The sequence below is a fragment of the Phoenix dactylifera genome, chromosome 12, assembly GCF_009389715.1.
Source record: "Phoenix dactylifera cultivar Barhee BC4 chromosome 12, palm_55x_up_171113_PBpolish2nd_filt_p, whole genome shotgun sequence".
Taxonomy (NCBI): domain Eukaryota; kingdom Viridiplantae; phylum Streptophyta; class Magnoliopsida; order Arecales; family Arecaceae; genus Phoenix; species Phoenix dactylifera.
The window spans coordinates 11,437,683-11,458,438 of NC_052403.1; the positions used below are offsets into that span (position 1 = coordinate 11,437,683).

Here is a 20,756-nt window from a genome sequence, read left to right on the forward strand (position 1 = left end):
GATGTCTAATTGTTTAACCCGTTTAATATATGGTCGGGTTGAATCAGATAACCTGTGACCGTTTACCCATTAAACAAACCAAACCCTAAGTTCCCATGGCCAAAGACTCCTCCCCGATGAGGCCGAAGCCAAGGAAGACCTCCAGGCCCAAGGCGGCGGCCCCTAAGCGCCCCCCTCAGCGAGGCCTCGGCGTAGCCCAGCTCGAGCGCCTTCGCCTCCAGGAACGCTGGAAGAAGATCACCGAGATCGACCCCACCCGCGTGGTCCATCCCTTCCCGGGCCAGCTTCTTGTCTACGATTACCTCGCCGCCGTCACCCCTCTCGCCGCCTATGGCATCCCGGTCCCCCCTCCCGCCCCTGTCGTCGTCGTCCCTCTCGCCGCCTACGGCGCCTCGGTCCCCCCTCTCGCCCCTGCCGCCGTCGCCGCCTATGGCGCCGGTTAGGGGCGCCAGGGATGTACTATATCCTGCGGTGCCGGCTAGCGAGCCTAGGGTTGGAGGGTTACGGCGGCGGCGGCCTAGGGCTAAGGGGTTAGATCGGTACCGGATGGGGATAGGGAGCGCGGGGAGGGCCGGTTCCAAACTTCCAGATCGGGAGTTCGTTTCCAGAGCCCTTTTCAAACCAAAAGAAAGGGTGAGTTCGTTTCCAGATCGGGAGTTCGGATGCAGTGCTTCTCCGATCAGTGTGAGTTCTGTGCCCGGGTGAGCACTCTTCTCCTTGTTCTCAACTCCAATCTACATTAGGGTTTTTCATCTTTCTCTACCTTTCTTGACGTATTAAAACCTATTTATTAAATAGGTTAAACAGGTTGGGTCGGGTTACCTATTTAATAAATAGGTCGGGTTCAGGTTATAATTCCTAACCTGTTTAATAAACAGGTCGGATTCAGGTTTATGATTTTCTAACCCAACTTGCATTTGACGCGACCTGTTTATGTCCTACCCGACCCGATTGCCACCCCTAGCGGTTTCTCTCCTTGTCAATTTGTATGTGATAAGGTTTTTGATAACAGGAGGGCCAGGGGCGTTTGTATGGGGTGATCGTCCCAGGATTAAAGGTGATGTGGGTGGAGATGATGAGATCATCGCGTTTCGTTGCACCATGATGATCATACGTGGTGGTAATCATAAATCACTTCCACTCTTCAAATCACCACCCAATTCGGTGATTGGATACCTATCTTTGAGGTCGGGAATATAAGATCACCCCAGGGCAGTGATCCTGGGTTGAAAATTAAAGATAAAAATACTCTTCAATTTAGCAGAAAAATTGATATATCAATATACCATCAATATATTATATCAATGTTATATATATATAATATTATGTTGATATTATATATTATATTAATGATATATATTATATTATAATATATTACTAATCATATTATTATTATTATATTATTATTGAAGGATAATTTTAAATTATAGTAGAAATATATTATTATATTTTATATTTATATAATAAAAATATTTAATATATTACTTCTATTTACCGTATTTTTCTAATCAAAATAATTATCAGTATTAAAAAATCTATTATAAGTATAAATAAAAATATTAATTCTATAATAAAAAATAACATATTTTTATAAGATTAATATTTTATAGGAGTAATAAATATATTTTTATAGAATATATTAATAATTAATATATTGATAAATATATTAATATTTTATTATAATATATTTTATATGATTAATAAATATATGATAAGGTCTACTAAAAGTAAAATATGTGATAAAATTATGGAGCTATTATAGGAGTTAGCATATTGACTTATATTTTTAATTCATGAGAATTAAAAATACATAAAGAATCTATCTAAAATATATCAGGGATATTTGTGGTATTATGTGGTCGGTGATCTTGGATCTCCGTACCATACCAAACAAGTTACTCATGAATATCCGAAGATTTTTAATCACTGGACCATGACCTACCAAACACATTGATCTTAGATTATTGGGATCAAATCATCCCAGCATTCGGATCACTGGAGATCTTAGATCACCGTGGTGATCCTGTTGGGGTTACCAAACGCCCCCTAAAAGTGTGGGATTCATCTTTGGAATTCATCTACGGGTTGTTGAATGGCTGGCTTTTGTGGACTCTGATCTAGATCATCAGGGCCGACCTAATCCTTAGGTGTAGAGATGGGCATTGGGCCGGGCCGCCTATGGCCCGGCCCTACCTAGCACGGCCCATAAAAGGGGGCCGGGCTGGATTACGAATTCCTGGCCCGCGGGCCGAGCCCGGCCCGGCCCATAAGGGCCTGGGCTGGCACGATTCGTAGGCCAAGCACGGCACAGCCCGCGAGCCAGCCTGGCACGGCCCATAAGGGCCTGGGCTGGCACGATTCGTGGGCCAAGCACGGCACGGCCCGCGAACCAGCCCGGAACGGCCCATAAGGGCCTGAACTGGGCCTGGGCCGGGCCAGGCACGGCTCGTCCCCCTTAAAATAAATGGGAATAAATTTTTTTTAATAAATTAATAAATATTGGAAACTAAAGATTTATTAATATAAAGCCACCTTAATGGTGTGGGGTTTGGCATAGACCCCTACTAGTTTATTAATTTAAATCAAAATGGTACATGAAGGGAGGTTTGGACCTTGGTCTGACCTCCAGAATACAATAAGAAAGGAAAAAAAATAGAGATGACTCACTTTAATAATTAAAAAAATAAAAATATACAATTATAAAAAATTAAGAAATAAAATAAATGATCAAAATCTTACTAATCATCAGTATTCACTATTCAGTAGTTTTGTATCATCATCATCAGAGGATGTTGTATCATGTCCACCTTTATCTTGAAGTCTCGCCTTAGCATCCAACCAATCTTTGAAGCAGAGGAAGCATCTCAACCGTTTCGCCAGTCATCCTACTTCTCTTTTCGTCAAGAACATGCCGACCTGCACTAAAAGCGGATTCCGATGCTACTGTGGACATCGGCACAGCTAAAATATCGCGTGCAATTGCAGACATAACAGGGATATTGATTTTTAACACTCTTCCACCAAGATAATACATCTAGACTCTCTATTTGATTTTCATTATATGCAGACTGAAGATCATTTCGTAAATAAAATTCTAGTTCACTACTTAAAGATGAAGAAGATGAAGATGAACTTGAAGCATGTGTGTGTTTTCTCTGTGCAATGAATGAAAAAATAGATAACGAACGAGAACTACTAGAAGAAGAAATAGAGCTTTGTACGGAAAATCTAGATCCACGAATCTTTTCATCATATATAGCATAAATATCATAAAGAAGTTGTTTTACCTCAATTTTAGCAGGTTCAGGATCTTGAATCATATTTTCACAATATGCATCAAGTAAAATTAGTACGCCATTCAATTTAACTCTTGGATCAAATACAACAGCTAAGTTATGCATAGGACATATCTTGTCCCAATACTCATTCCATTTAGATTCCATTTGTTCAATAATAGACATTAAAACATCATCATATCTATGTTCTGCAAATTTTTGACTAATCATATATGCTTGTTGTAAAAATGAACATGAAGTTAGATAATAAATACCAGAAAGAACATTAGTAGCATTATAAAAACTAAGAAAAAAATCTTCCAAAATTTTTCCTTTATTCCAATCAATTTCAGTCAATGTAAAGCCTAATCCACGATTATTAATATATGCACTTAATAAGTTTTTATATGGGTATGCATCATGTATCATGCTATATGTTGAGTTCCAACGAGTAATTACATCAAGTTTAAATTTTTTAAAACGTTTACCATGATTTATACATAATTCCTTAAATTCTTGAAGTCTTGATCTTGAAGCATGAATAAAAGAAACTGCATTTCTAATTTTTGAAATGGCATCTTGAATCATGCCCATGCCAGCTTGAACAGAAAGATTTAAGATATGACATGCACATCTAATATGCAATAAATTTCTATTTAACATGGGATGCAATGAGTCCTTTAATAATGTAACAGCAGAATTATTATTAGATGCATTATCAAAAGTAATAGACATAATTTTATCATTAATATTATAATGAACATGCAGTTTGATAAATGGCATTTGAAATTTGTTGCCCAGAATGTGGAAAATCAAAAGCACGAAAAGCAAGAATACATTTATTTAATTGCCAATCATTATCAATATAATGAGCAGTAATTGCAATAAAACAATTACTACCTGCAGATGCTGACCAAATATCAGAAATTAATGAAACTTTTACATTTAAAGTAGAGAGTGTTTCAATTAAACTTTGTCTCATTGCTAAAAAGTTAGTCATAGCTACTCTTCTAAATGTACGCCTACTAGTTCTTTTGTAAGCAGGTTGTAGGTTTAATTGAACATATTCTTCAAAATTAAAAGATTCACATAAACTAAAAGGTAATTCATCCTTAACTATCCATTTTACAAGTGCTTTTCTTTGATTTTCATGATTATATGCAAAATTACCTAAAAGTGATCCCCCTTGTATATTAAGGGTATTTTGAAGACGAGAATCATGCATCCTATGACTCTCTTGATGTCTTTTTAAATGGCATGTTCCCCCACTACTACTACAACTATAAAGTTTGGCGCATTTTTTACATTTTGCTTTCCAGACTCCATCAACCATAATTCTATCAAATTCATTCCATACAGCACTAGTCTCTTACGAGAAGAGGTTTGATCTTCACTCGGTTCACTAGTTCTAGAGGAACTAGGAACATGGGGTTGGGGATTAGTTTCTTCTCCCTCAGAAACAGGAGGAATACCAAAATGACTTTCTTCAAAAGATGACATATCTAAATTGATGAATGCAAAAAATAAAAACTAACCACAAGGAGGGATTGAATAGAGGACCAGAGGTAGAGCCGAGATTTGTGAGCTTCCTCTTGTGCTCTCAACAAGAACCTCCTTCTCTTCTCAACAAGAACCTCCTCTTGTGTAGCACTTGAACACTTGCTGAATGCAAGCTAAAAATTAAATTGCTAGAATAGCACTTGCTAAATATTGCTAGAAGAGAGAAATAGTAGTAGTAGAGAAGGAGAGAAGAGTTGGTTTGGTGTGGTGAGAATGAGGGAGGAAAGGGGGTATTTATAGGACTCCAAATATTGTTTTCCCAAAATACCCCTCAAATTAGCCGTTTTATGATTGTTGGGAGGGGTATTTTAGGTAAAAAACCAAAAATAGCCATTATGGCAACGGTTTTTTTTTTTTTTGCCAGACGGGCCGTGCCAAGCACGGCCCGTAACGGCTATTTTTTGGTAGCCAGACGGGCCGTGCCAGGCACGGCCCGTTTCGTGCCTGGCACGGTCCGTTTCGTGCCTGGCACGGTCCGTAACGGCTATTTTTTTTTTTGCCATACGAGCTGTACCAGGCACGGCCCGTCTCGTGCCAGGGCCCGGCACGGCCCGCCACCCCACAGGCCTCGGGCCGGGCCGGGCTTAGCTTTTAGGCTAAGCGGGCCGTGCCAGGCACGGCCCGTTTAGTAACAGGCCGGGTCAGGCACGGCCCGTTTAGTCTATGGCCCGGTGGGCCTGGGCCGGGCCGAGCTCGGTACGGCCCGATGCCCATCTCTACTTGGGCGATTGAAATTGCCGCCTAAGACCTCGGCCCAAAGAAAGGCCCACTGCAGTACGCAGAGAGCAACACTGAAAACCGCCCAAGGGTTCGTGGGAATAAAGATGGGGATAGAAGGGGCGGAAGAGCAGCAGCGATTTATGGTGCTGGTGGAGTACTTCATGTAGTCCATGGAAAAGAAGGTCCGCTTCCTCCTCTTTGGTCTCTCAAGAAATTCCTCCTTTTATCCCTCATCTTTTTATGTTGCTAATCGATTAGTCATCCGATGAGAACATTGGAGCACGTCGCTTTGCTTGGTAGCGGTCATGTGCATGAATTTTCTTCTTTTTTTTTATCTGAAATTTTGGGACAAACTGCGATTTACTCTGCAGAACGGACGGCAGTTTTAGCATTGCAGTTTGTGGGAGCTCGTAGAGTAGGAGAAAAGTTATTGTCTGTAATGTGTTCGTTCTATTGTCACGGGTGTCAATATATGCTCATCTGAGTCAAAAGGAAGCTCAAGATGCGATTTTGATGCTTCGAGAAAGATTTTTTCCCTTTCTCCCTCCAGAAAAAGCTGATTTGTGAGTGCATTAGGAGGACTTAATTGCTGGCAATTTTTTGTTCCTCCCAGTTGAAGGCATCGACATGAGATCAGCTGGTTGTAAAACATAACAATAGAAAAAAAGAGCTAGAGATATTGTCAGTTGTTATGAATTATGATCAAATGCTTAAGTTTTATTATGATTGGAATCAAATTTATAAATATTGATTATCTAAAGGCTGGATCAAGAAAGTCCGATAACTTTTGAAACTGTTGTTTCAGAGTCTGCATGGTCTCTATATGTGTTGATTTGTGAGTCTGTATTAATGCAATTTCTTTTTTTTGGTTGATTGTCACCTGATGCCAACCTCCCATACCTTGTCTCAAAACTTCTCTCTTATTGCCCATTCTTGAAAAATCAAATTTAGTTTTTAAGTATGGATTGTCTACAACATACCATTAGAAACGCCCATCTCTATAACATATGAATTATTTTTAAATAAATTTTTAAAGTATTTTGCACTTACTAAGATTTTTTTATTATTATTAAAAAAAAAAGGTCTTTCTTGGTGAGTTCGTCTTAGGCCCTAAATATATTGAGCCGCCCCTGAGTACTCTAGCTTTCATCCTTGAAACTCAAGGAATTGGCTCTTTTTGACCATGTATCATTGTATGTGACTTTGGTTGTGAATAGTTTATTAGAATGCAAATGGCTGCCTATGGCTCACATTTTTCGAGTTTGAACACTAGTTTGATGTGAGCTTGTGAAATTGTGTATATTGCCGGTTAAAATGTTACGGGTTGTTAATTTAGTTTTTGCATGCATGAAATTTTGACGAATATGACAGCTGTTGCAAGTGGTTACATTTGGAATGCCTTTTGCTGGTTCCAGGTGTTAAATTGTGGTTCAGCTGGTTTTATGAATGAATCTTCCGTGGAATCTTGTATAGCCACTTCAGCTGTTTGGCTGCTGGACTTGTTTTTGATAGCTGTGGTTCAGTTAATAGAAGTGGTTTTACATCGTGATTCAGTTATTACATAGTGTGATGGGAAGAGGGTTCATCGGGCGGTAGTGATATTTTCCACAGCATACACTGTTGATGATGATTGTGTTAAAACCCAATAGAATTAAAGCCAATCAAAACATCCAGACCAAAACTAGTATCATCCCTATTACAGTGCAAGAAAAACAGGGCAAGGAGGAAGAGCCAACAACAGATCAGCCGTCGCTGGTTGTGAGCAAAAATTATTACTTGGAATGAGAGCAAGTGAATGAAAGTTTACTACACAAATCACTCAGAGTACCTAACTTTAACCTTCTACCATGGTTCCAGGAGAAGAAAGTCAGTATACAAACACTCTCACAAGCAAGGCAACCGATGGAAAGGAAAGAGGATGGTTTGCAAATTAAATAGCAGATCGAAGAGGGCGATGGATAAGCCCAACTCGAATAAAATTTTTGAAACCATTACAAATGGCTTCAAAACTGAAACACCTTTTTGTCTAACAAGGATTGGACTCAGTTCAACCTGAAACAAATTAAACGCTAACACAAGACATACTAGGCTCAAGATCAAGTGCGTGTAGGCATCGGCACAACAAAGCCATCTAAAGAATTAATTGGCAAAAAATCCCGAGGAAGATTTTGGACCCTATTTATGGAATTCAGTACATGCAATATTTTAACACCATTTTGCCATTTCTAAACACAAATTGTAATTTAACTCTCAAAGTCCAACAGCCAAAACCATGATAGCCAGCCAATTTACTGCTTTACACTGACAGTGATTGATGTGGAAATGAAGAATGTCATTCAACATAAAACAATAGATAAATTAAATATAATAGAATAGATAGATAAATTTGGAAAAATTTTACAAAATTCATCTTGCACAACTCTGCTAGGTTGCTGCCTGTTGGCTACACGCCTTTGTCCGGAGTTTTGGTTTCCAAGCTGCATGCAGCCTAGCCTGGAAGGGCATCTCCCACATTATCTTCAAACTTAATTTGACCTGAAGTAGCAGACAGGGGTGATTCCACTGTTGTCATAGCTTTGCTAACACAAGACCCTCCTAGTAATTACAATGCATGTCTATTTCAAATAAAATCTTGGTTTAATAAGATGTTAAACTTTTACCATATATACAGGCAAGGCAGCGGACCCGCTGTTTAGGTTGCAAGTATTGGTTCATCAGGAAAAATATGTAAACATTAAAATAGTTTTGCTCCTAAAATTTTGTAAACTAAAGAAGAGTTTCACTAGTCCAAGCAAGCTCAACCCAGTTAGAATGAGCCAAATATAAAAAATCAAACCAAACTTGATTCAAGCAGACTAACTCTGAGAATGACACTTTTAATTCACAGATGATTGGCATTGTTCACCAACTTCCTAGAAGTTTGTTCTCATGCCAAGCACAATGATGCTCGAGGCATGTTCCATGGTATAGAAATATTTTGCAATGTATTCCGGCGTGCAAAAAAAATGCAAAATCCAACATATGCTGTGCCCAGGAGAAAATGCCAGATGCAAAGGATCAATCACCTGTGCTCGAGGGAAAAAAGTTAAAAAAGAACTCTAATCTCAAGATGAAAACACTCCCAACAATTATAGGATACTTTAGTGTTACACTATAGACATTAGCTTTACATGATTGTTTTGCTTTACCACAGGAAAACCAAATGAAACCTCAAATATTGATCGCACAAGGCTAGCTTCTTATTGATTCCTTGATATTAAAAGCAAGTTCAGGACAAATTAAGCAGTGTAGAGATCAATTTTGGTGGCCACTTCTACAAGTACTTAATAAGAGCCCAAACGATAACAACCAGAATCACTATAGCAACAACCAACAAGAGCAGGCACATACATGAACAACCTCCTTTTGTACGCTTGTTAAGAATCGCCAGCCTCCTTTGTACTCTCTGCATTAAAGATAAAATAAAGGTAAGTCAAGGAAGACCTAATGCCTGACAGAATGGTTGGCTTGCTTAATTCTGTTCACATCCTTGGGGCTTAAACTATTATTTGCTTGAGATAGAAAGCAAACGAAGGAGAACACAAACTTTGGGTTTCAAATGGATAACAAATCAAGCTTTTCCAGTCAGAGGCAAGTCCTTTTTTTTAATGGATACAGAGGGGCCCTAATCATATAACTTTGTGTCAAGGTATACATGCCAAATGCTAGATACACAACCTTGATGCCACTTGTCATACACAGACAGCTTACTTTCCATGGGCCAATGTTTCCAGAGGTTAGTTCAGCAGTTATATAGATTAGAGCTGTCAAATAAGTGAGCTGTCTGTGAGCAGCTTGTGTTCAACTCAAAATTCAGCTAGACACGAGTACACTTGGCGAGCAAACAAGCAAGTTTGAGCTAAATTGTGGAGCTCAAAATATAGAGAGCTGAATTTTGATCTTGGGACCAGCTCAATTGAGTTCAGCTCAATTATATAAATTCAATACTATTATATAAACTTATCATGGGATCATTAATGTAGAAAATAAGCTAAAATGATTTTCATTTGCTTTTTAAATGATCTTCTATATTTCTAATCATGATTAAAATCAAGATAAACCATAAATTACATAATTTATTTATTTATAAAGTCTAGTTATATCTCACACACTAGATGGACATCTAATGGCTGAGATGAACCACAGCCTTTTGGAGAGAGATCATAAGCCACCGGCCCTGGCTCTCCTAAAAACAACTCCACTTCTCTCACCATCCTCCTTGTCCACTTCCTTCCATTCCCTCTCCCTCCCTCCTACGCTCCCTCTCACTGCTTGTCTTTGGCCCCTCGGCCTTTGCCTTTGTCATTGACTTGAACAACCTGGTTGCTCTGCCAACTCAATTTTCCATCAAGCAGCCATCTTCTGCTGATTGTTCTCTTCACCGTTGCCCTACTCTCCATGACCACCACAGACCGCCACAGACAACTACAGCCACCACTGAGTTTAATAAATCTGAGTTTGAGCCAAATCAGATGTGAACAAGCTGATCTTGAACTTGGCATAGCAGCTAGTGATGAGCGCAAGGTTTGAGCTCAAGTCAGCTTCACAGAAATACCGAGCCGAGCTCAAGCAGATCTGAGCTAGCTCAAGATCACACCCAAGTATAGTTGATTTGTCTCAATGCCATTTTATCTAGGATCATATCTCTTTTCTTTAAAAACAAAAATAAAGATAGATACATTTTCGACCCAGTATTTGGAATTTATTTTTGACAATATAATTTAAATAATTTAATAAATCTCATTTTGGCAACTAATTTAAGAGAGAACACAATCAGCCATCTATATAACTCACAGAAGCCAATCTAGTGAAAAAGAATGATAATACCTGAAGCCTTGAACCGGGTTAAGTCCACATGATGTCCAAGTTATCCTGTACCAGCGCATGAAAAGTTATAGTAGTAAAGATGCTGTCAGACATGTTGAAAAGTTATCCTGGTGTCATGGTGATACATACAATCAATCTTGTATGCAGATCCAGTTCCTCGTTAACTGTTAATGCAATATGTTTTGTGCTCAGCACTGTCTCTTCCAATTTCTCAAGGCCCTCATCTGCTCTGCATGTCACAGGAAACAGCATGTAAGAATCAAACAACAACTTCAATGTGATGCGAGTCAGATGAAAATACCTTTCATAATCTGCCTCTGTAAACCAACAATACCATAATTATCCAATCCCACAGTTCTATTTACCTCATCGGTTGATTTACTTTGTCCCAAGTAAGTCTTCCCTAAATTTGACAAAGGAGTTCCTTAGTATTTACGTGCACATAATCAATTGTAACAAAGCAACAACAGAATGCCATGTCCATTAAACTCCTTAATGATAAAATAAGATTTTTAATTCATAGCACAGAAATGGAAGGCCTTTACAAGTTAAGTGGCACTGTAGGGTATAGACTATTGATACCAAAAAGAATGCTATGTGAAAAACGAACCTGTTGGCAAAGCTTGACATATTCAATGTTAGAAGCCATCTGTTTTTGCTTTAGATCTCAAATTTGAGAGCATGTCCTGGCATTTATGCAACTCCTTATCAGATCTGCAAAAGCAGTAGGTAACATAAGTTAAGGGAAAATAGTATTCATGTCTAACCAAATTATAGAAGGAACCTTACAGACTATATCATACTTTAGGATGTATATACAAGTTATAAAATTAAATCAGCATGGTAAACAGGATTGCAACAGGAGACACTGTGTGCTTATCAAAAAGAAAATACACCATCTTAAAATAGATCTCAAGCATATGATTTCATTTTCTGATTGCACATATACCTAGGACCCTTCCACATTAGGAAGGTAGTCAAACAAAAAGAAATATATATTTTCCAGATGATCTGTTCCAAGGTATTGGACATCAAAAATGTAAAGCAAGTTGGTGCACTCAACTTCTATCAAATCTTTTGTATCAACTAACTGCTAAAAATACAAATGCTCATTCTAAATACCTCTTGGCTTACCCACTACTGCATCGGCATTAGACCTATTCATGGGCAGGCAGCCTGCCTAGCATGCCCGTGCTCAAAGCATTTCGGATAGGCCTAGGCTTGGATTTTAAGCCTGACAGCCAGGCCAGGCTTGAAATATGAGACTACCTATTAAAATAGGTCAGGCTCGGGTTTAGTTTAGCCTGGCCGAGCGCCCGAATCTTATATAATATACAATATATACTTCTGCCTTAGGAATCTGGTTTTGGTAGCAAAAAAAATTTAATAGCTCTCTACCATGCACCAACCCTCCTTATGAACAACCATACATAAGTTCATGGCCCTTACCAATCCCTTTCAAATATTTAATCTTTGTAAGCATTTTTATACCTTTTAAACTGAAAAAAGGGGTCCAGAAAGCCCGAGGCCTGACCCAAAGCCCGAAGCCTGAGTAAGTATTGGGCTTAGGCATCGGAAGTAGGCCCGAAGACCAAGTTGACCGGGTTCGAGCCTGACTAATTTCAATTATATCTTTGGCTGAGCCCAGCCCACCTGTGGAACAGGTCTAATAGGCATTATCAATTTTTCAATTCTATATGCAAGTAAAAGAAAAAGAAAAAAATGCAGTACTTTAACAGCCTCATTTATCACGACCCTTGCAATATTTATGATCTTGACACTTTCTCGTGGCATATAAGTTTCTTAACATGGACTAACCAGCATCCTGGAGCCTATATTCCTGCAACAATTTCTAGGATAAAGACCCGGTCATGGACCATTTATTTCTTTAAGTAGACAGGTGAAAAAAACCTTTTTCATTTTAGAGTTGCGAAATCTGATCTGCATTATTTGCAATCTTCATTTTTTTTCAAAAACAAAATAGTGTGTAATATCCAAAAGTTGAAAATTCAAGCATTTCTGGGAGACCAAATTATGCAAGGCAAAGTTTTTAGATGGAATCATAATTGAGCAAAGGAAAAACGAAAGTGAACATATGAAAGAAATGAAAGGCCCTTGACGAGATAGAAACCCAAGGAATGCCGGCTAAAAGTAATATGAATATTCTTTTTCCCATGGAATTAATTGCAAAGAAAGCAGATTTGTGATTAGGTGATAAACTTTTTTAAATATTGCTTCTTTGAAAAAAATAGGCTCCTTCTAAAGACTGAAACTAAAAGGATCAATGAAGAAGTGGGTGCCCATTTAGATCTATTATAATTTTGACAATTAGGAGTATAATTTTTGAGTCATGTATCATCTCTATAGAGCTCAAATGCTCACATAGTGCACCACCCATATTACACCATTCCATGCTGGCAATGGTACACACTAGTATGGACAGAAAAAATGTTAAAGGAAAGGCACATTGCTGTATGCTACAAAACCCTTATCTTAAAGTGTCAAGGCTACATTGTTACATGTTTGAGCACACCACAACAAAAAAATAGCTAATTTTAATAATCAATACTCCATGTAGATCTAGGATTTGTCATAATTCATCCATATAACACAGCGACAGACATGGGCCCATGCCTATCTTATTGCAGTATATCACCAGGAGATATAACAACACAAGGCAGCACAGACAAATACTTGCCAATATGGACAGGTACATTGTATGCACCAATGTTCTATGCAAACATCCTTGTAGCTTGGCACTTAGAAAACTGATACAATAATTCCTTGTCTATGCCAACAAAGACTTTATATAGTAGAAAGATAAATTTCCTCAAGATATTTTGGGCAATTCACAAGAATGGCATGATGGTTATTTCAAAACATGGTTTTGGTTAGCCTTCAAGTGTATGTACAAGAAAATTTTGGGTCTTTATGGTGAATCTAGTCAAGGTTTAGAAAAGCTGTCCCCTAGACCAATTATGTTAATTAGAGAAATATATATTATGATTTACTGGTGCTTTACAAGCACAGTGAATCCAGTAAAGAAGAGGTGTTGAAGCTATTATGTACTTTGAATTCAGAAAAGAATGAGTATAATGTGTTGAGACTGCCCTAAGTTTAAGAAACAAAGGTTGCATTTTAGTCAAATATGGACAACAGAGGTGTTAAGAAAGCATATCCTTGACTTCCTTGTTGGTTTTCTTTCTTCTGATTTGAAGCTACATTGAAGAGCTTGCGCTTTCTTCCCGACGAAATAACATACAAAATGACTACTCATTATCTGGAATCATTTGTTCCAAAATCTCTTGAGAAGCTTTCTCCAAGATTCATCTTGGTTTTGATTTCAGTAACAATTTCAGCTTTAGTAGTTTCAATTGAAAAATATAAAAGAAACCATTATAACTAAGAAAATAAAAAATAAAATAAAATTAATAATTCAAAAAAGATAAAAATTATTTTAATGTATATTATTTCAATTTTGACATATGGGTGTCACATTTCATATATTTTGCAGCGAAACAATCAAAAGTTATTTTTAAAACATATATTATTAAAAAGTCATGATTAGAATATTAGTATATCATTTTATTATTTGATGTCAATCTAACACAAGATAATCTAAAAGCCCATGAATTTAAAGGATCAGAATAGCCAGAGTTATGCCAAAAACATTATTTTTCTATAAATCTCTTCGGATCATAACAATGAAAATGTGCTGAAAGTCCACAAAATCTAAGTTTAATATAAGAAAATACTTCCAAGTTTGAAAGATACATAGAAATAACAAAAATTAGCGTAGATAGCTCATATATACTACCCTTTTAGACTCATAAGTTAGTTTTTGGCTGAAAATCTAACTGGTCCTAGTTTCGGTTGGATTATGGAAACATTTCAGTTTAAGGGTTTTGGGTGAAATTCAAATCATAGCCTTTGTACTTTACTGTCTTCTCCATGGCAGCCTTTTCCTATGATCAGCCTCTATATAGCAAAATTTGCGATACACCGCTCGTGTTTAATTCCGAACATCTTACAGTTCAAACTTTTAAACAAAAAATTGATAGATTGAACATCCTTACAGTATCAAGGGAATTTGTTCTCACCGAAACTTTGTTTTCCTTTTTTACTTTTAAGACAAGGACTACAAATTGTGCTTCATTGATCCAAATGGTTCAAAACTGGCCCAGGCGTATCGCACCTACGTGCTATTTCTGATGGTGACGCCTCATGGGCACCTTGCATAGGTCTAGGCAATCTTATATTCTATACAGATGCTAGTATTGGCAGCCTTCCAAGCCTTACATGCCCACTTAGGCAGACAGCCGAGATACATTTTTCAGCAGGTTTAATGGGTCCGACCCACTTGCAGACAGTGGTGCCAGTTTTTTCAGCAATTGCAGCATGTGACACCTACATTTGTCAGTATCTTCCCTCCTTAGTTCTTCTCCTCTTCCCCCTTTTATCCTTTTGAACAATAGCCATTGCGGCAAGGTGATAGTAGTTTTAGCATCCATTTTTCCTTTCTTTTTCTCCCTTCACCATATAGTAAATCTTTTTGCACTTTCTTTTGCCTGGAATCTTGGTGATTATTAACTCAACTTCAAGAAGAGTAGTAGGATTGCTCTACAACTCCATACAGTTTCAATCCTTCCACTATCATTTGCTACAATCCCACCATCTCCTGCTTTGACTCGTATTATAGGAAACTTTCAAATTAACTTTCCTCCAACCTTTAAAATTCCAGGTTTAGCATTTATTTTTGTTGGGATTACATCTTCTAAACTCTAAAATTTCTTTCATGACCTTCTTAAAATATTTGATGAACCATATGCTCCTTAAAACCAAGTCATTGCTAAGCACCCAAATTTTCTAAAGAGTAAAACCTAGAATAGAAGTACACTTAGATACTTGTTTCTTTCTAGAAGTACACTTAGATACTTCTTTCTCTGAAACTGCAACATATTCTATATAAATTGACATGTTGAGACCATATCCTCTTTAATAATTCACAAGAATAAAGATACTTACCTTTTTCTTAACCTCAATCAGAATTTTAAGAATGAAGAGTTGCAGCCAGTGCCTTCTCTTTGGTTGAGTGACGAGTCACCAGGAACCTAGATTTCCAGAGCGAAACTGATGATGATCTCCTTGAGGAATCCCTCAATAACTTCACTACAGCATCTCAATAACTTCACAACTTTGAACAACATGCTTCCAAAAGGAATCCCTCATTATCTTCAACTCATACATCACCCCTGTAAAGATAGAACTTGCAACCATTTTGAAGATCTTGGGCTTGTAAAGCCAGCTGAATAAACACTTTTATACTAGCCTCCACAAAAAGCACTCTTCTAGCTTCCTAGTTTCTACTTTACCTGTCTCATAGCTCATACATACATCGATCCACCATTAAATTTTATTAAGTTCATTACAGTGAAGTTTAATAGTGATCCAACAATCATCTGCATAGAACACATACATAATTTACGCACAGTTCTTTACATAAACTAAGAAATTAAGGTCTCATGTCAGTGCTGAAAATACTTCGAAGAGAAAAGGAGCCCCTTTATTTCAAGCCCTTGCCACTCGGAAGATACTTTCTAATAATGTTTGTCAACAATTAAAAGTTAAGTTACCAAGGGGACCCCTTCCACCATTATTCTATCTATCAAGATGTTCAACAAACTTAAATGCCATACATAGTGAGCTTCTAAAAGGTTTTGAGCCTAGATAAAATATGAGATGCTAACTACTTGTAGTGAATGCACGACAAATTGTTGCTTTCTTCTTCCTCTTTCAATTGGCAACAGTTTTATCTTAAATTCCTCCCACACTGTATTTACTAGGTAACTTTGCTTCAAGCCAACTACCGTAGTTCTTTGCTAGGTTTCCATGTGTGTGTGTGAGTAGAGAATTGTGTGTTAAAGTAGAGACGAGGGGGCTGAGGTGACATTTCATTTGGAATGTACAAAAGTATCCTTGAAAGGCTTACATGCAATTAGGACTTGATGGTGGAAAATTTTTACAAGTCACTAGCTGCAGAAAAGGGGAAAAAACTAATTTGGTTGGATGTAGTAGTAACCCTTTCACAATAGGTTTACAAACAAACAGTGCATTCTAGCTAACTTCAGGATATTTGTTTTAGAAACTAAGATTCATGAGGAAGTGAGGGTGTCGTTCTACCAAGATGAGTTTGTCTTCCAATGATACCTTGAGAGTTGTGAATCCTAGGAGGTGATTACATGGTTTATTGCAGAATTTTTGAAAAATTTGTGAGATTGAAGGTTAACTTGGGCTTTACAAGGTATTTATAATAAAAGCAAACACCTTCAAGTGAAAGGAGAAACATTATCAGTATGAGGTCAGCGTAAATCTCTCCACAAAGTCCTGTAACTTTTTAACCAATAGTTGTCTTCAATATGATGCTTGCAATCTGATACAGAACATTTATAACCCAATTACTTCAGAAAATAGTTAGCTAACCTTAAGAAGCAAGGTGGGGCATTAGAGCAAATGTGTGAGCTATGAGATCAAGGAGGTTTCACAAGGTATCCTTAATAAGAGCAAATCTTGAAGTGAAGAGAAGAAACATTTGGGATATAAGGTTAGTGAGAATATTTATCCAAAGTGCCCTATACCTTATTGACCATAGTTTGCTGAACTGTGCCGAACCGGCCGATTTAGAGCATATGAACTAAACTGGTCAATTACCACTACGATTCAGACCCTCTCTTCAAAATCTTAAAAGCTCCCCTCTGGCCCTTCGAAATCAAAACCCTCTCCGGCTCCACATTTGTTGAAAGTTTTGAAATGTCGTTAGAATCCAAAAGAAGCTGGATGTTGTAGAACTTCTCCGGTGCATTGGTGATAGTGCCCCGAACCATCCGAGGGAGCCCACCAATTTCACCGTGGTGGAGCTTCCACATAAAGTTAATGCAGTCCCGCTCCTAGAACTTTTGAGCGGAGCCCTCGCTGAAGTTTGACTTCCCTTCGCACTTTCTTGCCATGACCCAAAGCCAGATCAGCAGCGACTTCTTCTGGTTCTCCATATCTGCGCCACTCCACCTCCTACCTCTATTCCACTAGTCGGAACAAAGGGAAAATATCCAAGAAAGCTCATTGAGGAGAGGGGGGAAGGCATGGAGTTAAGGTTAGGGTTAGCCCAAACTCCATGGCTACGAGAAGGAGCTCTCTCTCTCTTTCCCCTCCTCCTTCCCTCTGCTTCTTCCTCTCCCCTCTCTCCCTCTCCTCCCTCTTCTTCTTCCATTCAGGCCCTCTCCCTCCTAGTGGTTCCTGTATGCCGCGGTTCAATATAGTGCGGACCAGCACCGTACTGTACCGGACGCAGACCAACATGCCTGTTGGTGCTAGTTCTACCATCCTTATTCTTAATCAATATCGACACCTAATCTAGAATAACTATAAGTTCAACCACTTGCTAGTAACTTCGAAGAATAGTTAAATAGCTAACCTTCAAAAGCAGGATGGGACAATACAATACATGCGTTGTATTATAATTATTATATTTGCACTGCACTACATGCACTAGAATTCTATACCATAGACTATAATATGTTATTCAAAATTTAGTATTAGAAAAAACTAAAAATTTAAATTTATGTAGACAAAAGCATATTTGAATAAGAACAGCAAAGTGTTACAGAAGTTCCAACCTCAATAAAAGATTCATATATAGTTGCCCAAGTCTATGATGATGTAGAGTTCATTGTATCACAGAAATCATGCACATATTAGTGATTTTCATTTGCCATTTTCTGATTCATAATTCTCATCAATCAGCATTAAAGAAAAAATGGACATGAAAAACTAGTGTTGTACTGATAATTGGAAAGCCTGCAAGAGTATACTCAGCTATACTGCACAAAATTCATAGTCACCAGTCAGTGACATCTGACCAGGTGCACCAACCTCAAGGAGTAAACTCCATTTCTTTGAAACTGGTGTATCTACCAAGTATCAAGCAATCTATGATCATATCATATTAAATAAAAAATTCTACACCTTCAAAAGCTAAGTAACAATATGTACCAAATCATGATAAACTTAAAGTCTATGTCTAGTTGGCTTCATCTCGCAATCAAAATAAACATAAATAGAAAGCACCTTGAGAATCTTATCTAATTTATAATATTAACAGTAACAATGTCCACGGATAAAACATAATATCCTATTAATGACTGTACAATTGTAGCTAAATAAGAAGTTAGTAGAATCATAGATCACTTTTCGTAGACTAGTAAATCTTGAAAATGACACATACATCGGCTGTTTACTAGGAAGCTTGGAGAGAAGGGACTCCAAACTATCTAGTCTAGTCCCAAGAATTGTTATCTTCCTCCGAATGGAAGATGTATGATGTTGGATATCTGGCCCTGATGGAGGCAAAGAACCTCTTTCGGAAATCATGGCACTAATATCATTAGCAAGCCTGGAAGCTTCATTTAACTCCCACAACCATGAATCTGAAGAGGACGCCATTGCTGTGCAAAACACAAACCACATTAGATTCCACCCACATGGTGAATCATCTATTTATATATTATATTAAGAAACTATGGAAAATGATAAGATGAGATCTACAACAAAGAATATTTGATTGGTAGTGCCAATATCAAATAAACAATAATACTGAAGTTGCCGACAGTACACACACACATATACATATACATATGGGCCAATAAAAATAATGAGAGCTGGAGATTAAACATAGTTTAGACGCCAATAATAAAGATAGAAATCATGAGATGAGAGGATAAAGCAAGGTAGTCCACATGTATGAAATGTACAATTTCACTGTGATTGCATGGAATACAAAAAAGCGAGTCAGATAATCTACACTATACGAGCTATACACTCCTCTCCTCGAAGGACATCAATTTTCATCAAAGTTTGTCGTGTACTGGTGCGTACGGACCATACACATCATACCGGTACCGAACCGGTATGTGATATAGGGAGAATACTGACACTCATATGCCGAACTGGTCCTACACCATGCGTATTGATACTGTAATATTATGGTACTGGTATGGGGTCCAGCATCGAGATGACGAATCTTAATTTCCATCCTAGCAGCCATTTCATGATGTGTACTATCGAGAGTATCTTCAAAAGTTCCATTTTTCCATATCTGGAGCTCTTTAAAATCCAAAGTTAATCTTTAGTGGCTATGTTTTTAGTGGTCAACTTCACCTTTGCCCAACAGTCTTGATATGATAAGTAGAAAGTTCCGTTGATTTTATGGCACATCTTGTATAAGGGTAAGTCACTCCAATACTGCTGTGCTCTCTTAATGAGAAAACATCGGAACTGCCCATACTATATCTTATTCTCTAACAAAATTCAATCGGTTTCCCACGAAGATACCCATGAGCTTCTCTTCCCAACAATCGGCATAAAATCCTTGAATATAAGGAACCATCTGCCAAGAAAAACATTATCTTTCCAAACCCACCAAAGAATTCCTAAAACCTTCACCTACAGCTCCAAACCATCCTAGAACATACCACAATTTCCATTCAAAAGTAAACCCGCCTACCGGGAACACCAAATTAGACCCCATAAACTAATCAGAGAAGATAATTTGAAATAAATTTATGAGAAATCGAAACCATGCCCTAAAAGTCTAACAAATTCAGAATTCCAGAAATCGGTCGAAATAATTCCATCCATCCCCAACAGAAACCCCAAAAATCCTTCATCCAAGTATTATTACAACACAGAATTCTCCGTCTAAACTAACTCAACCAAAAAGAAACACAAACAAGAAAAAAACACACCGATCGGCATTCTAATTCATGAGGATCCCAAGAGAACAATAAGCAGAGGGAGTCGAAGAACTAAACGAGGATTACGGACCTTTTAATTCGGAAAGGACGATCACGGAGACTACTTCTCTCCCCTTTTTCTGTCCTCCGCTCTCGAATTCTTCCCCTTCTTGAAACGGGAGAGCGAGCGCGCCTCCGCGTGAAGGCTTTGTCGGACAATGTCGTTCTCGTCCAAAGTTGGGAACGGAATAGAAATCCCGTTACGCTCGCTCTCAAATGGCCGTACGTTATCGATCGGCCGGGTGAACTGAGTCCGACCAGGTCCAACCAGCCCCAACCGACGCGGTCCGATCCAACTCCTTCAGGGTCTTCAGCTCTCTAGTTTCTGGACGAGACCAAGCGAGCCGCTTACCGAGCCTTGGGCGGGCGAACGGGACAAACTCTACCGCGCCACGGATGCTTACGAAACGGATTCTGTTACGGAATTTCGTGTTCCCGGTCCACGTAACGCCCTACTCTTGACGTATTAATTAATGTACCAGCGCCGGCC

At 38.2% G+C, this 20,756-nt stretch overlaps 2 protein-coding genes across 2 annotated transcripts; one reads left to right on the forward strand and one right to left on the reverse strand.

The window, feature by feature from the left end:
- The first annotated feature begins 95 nt into the window (after positions 1 to 95).
- LOC120112804 (protein SPEAR3-like) lies at positions 96 to 443 on the forward strand. The gene has a single exon (XM_039132691.1). It carries the CDS (start codon positions 96 to 98, stop codon positions 441 to 443), a length of 348 nt encoding a protein of 115 aa, XP_038988619.1.
- A 10,589-nt stretch (positions 444 to 11,032) lies between these two features.
- LOC120112761 (syntaxin-52-like) lies at positions 11,033 to 20,449 on the reverse strand. The gene is made up of 3 exons (XM_039132599.1): positions 20,298 to 20,449; positions 18,700 to 18,919; positions 11,033 to 11,135 (listed from the first exon to the last, which is right to left on the reverse strand). The coding sequence occupies exons 2-3, from the start codon at positions 18,915 to 18,917 to the stop codon at positions 11,060 to 11,062; spliced, it is 294 nt and encodes a 97-aa protein (XP_038988527.1). The 5' UTR covers positions 18,918 to 18,919; positions 20,298 to 20,449; the 3' UTR covers positions 11,033 to 11,059.
- Between the last annotated feature and the right edge of the window lie 307 nt (positions 20,450 to 20,756).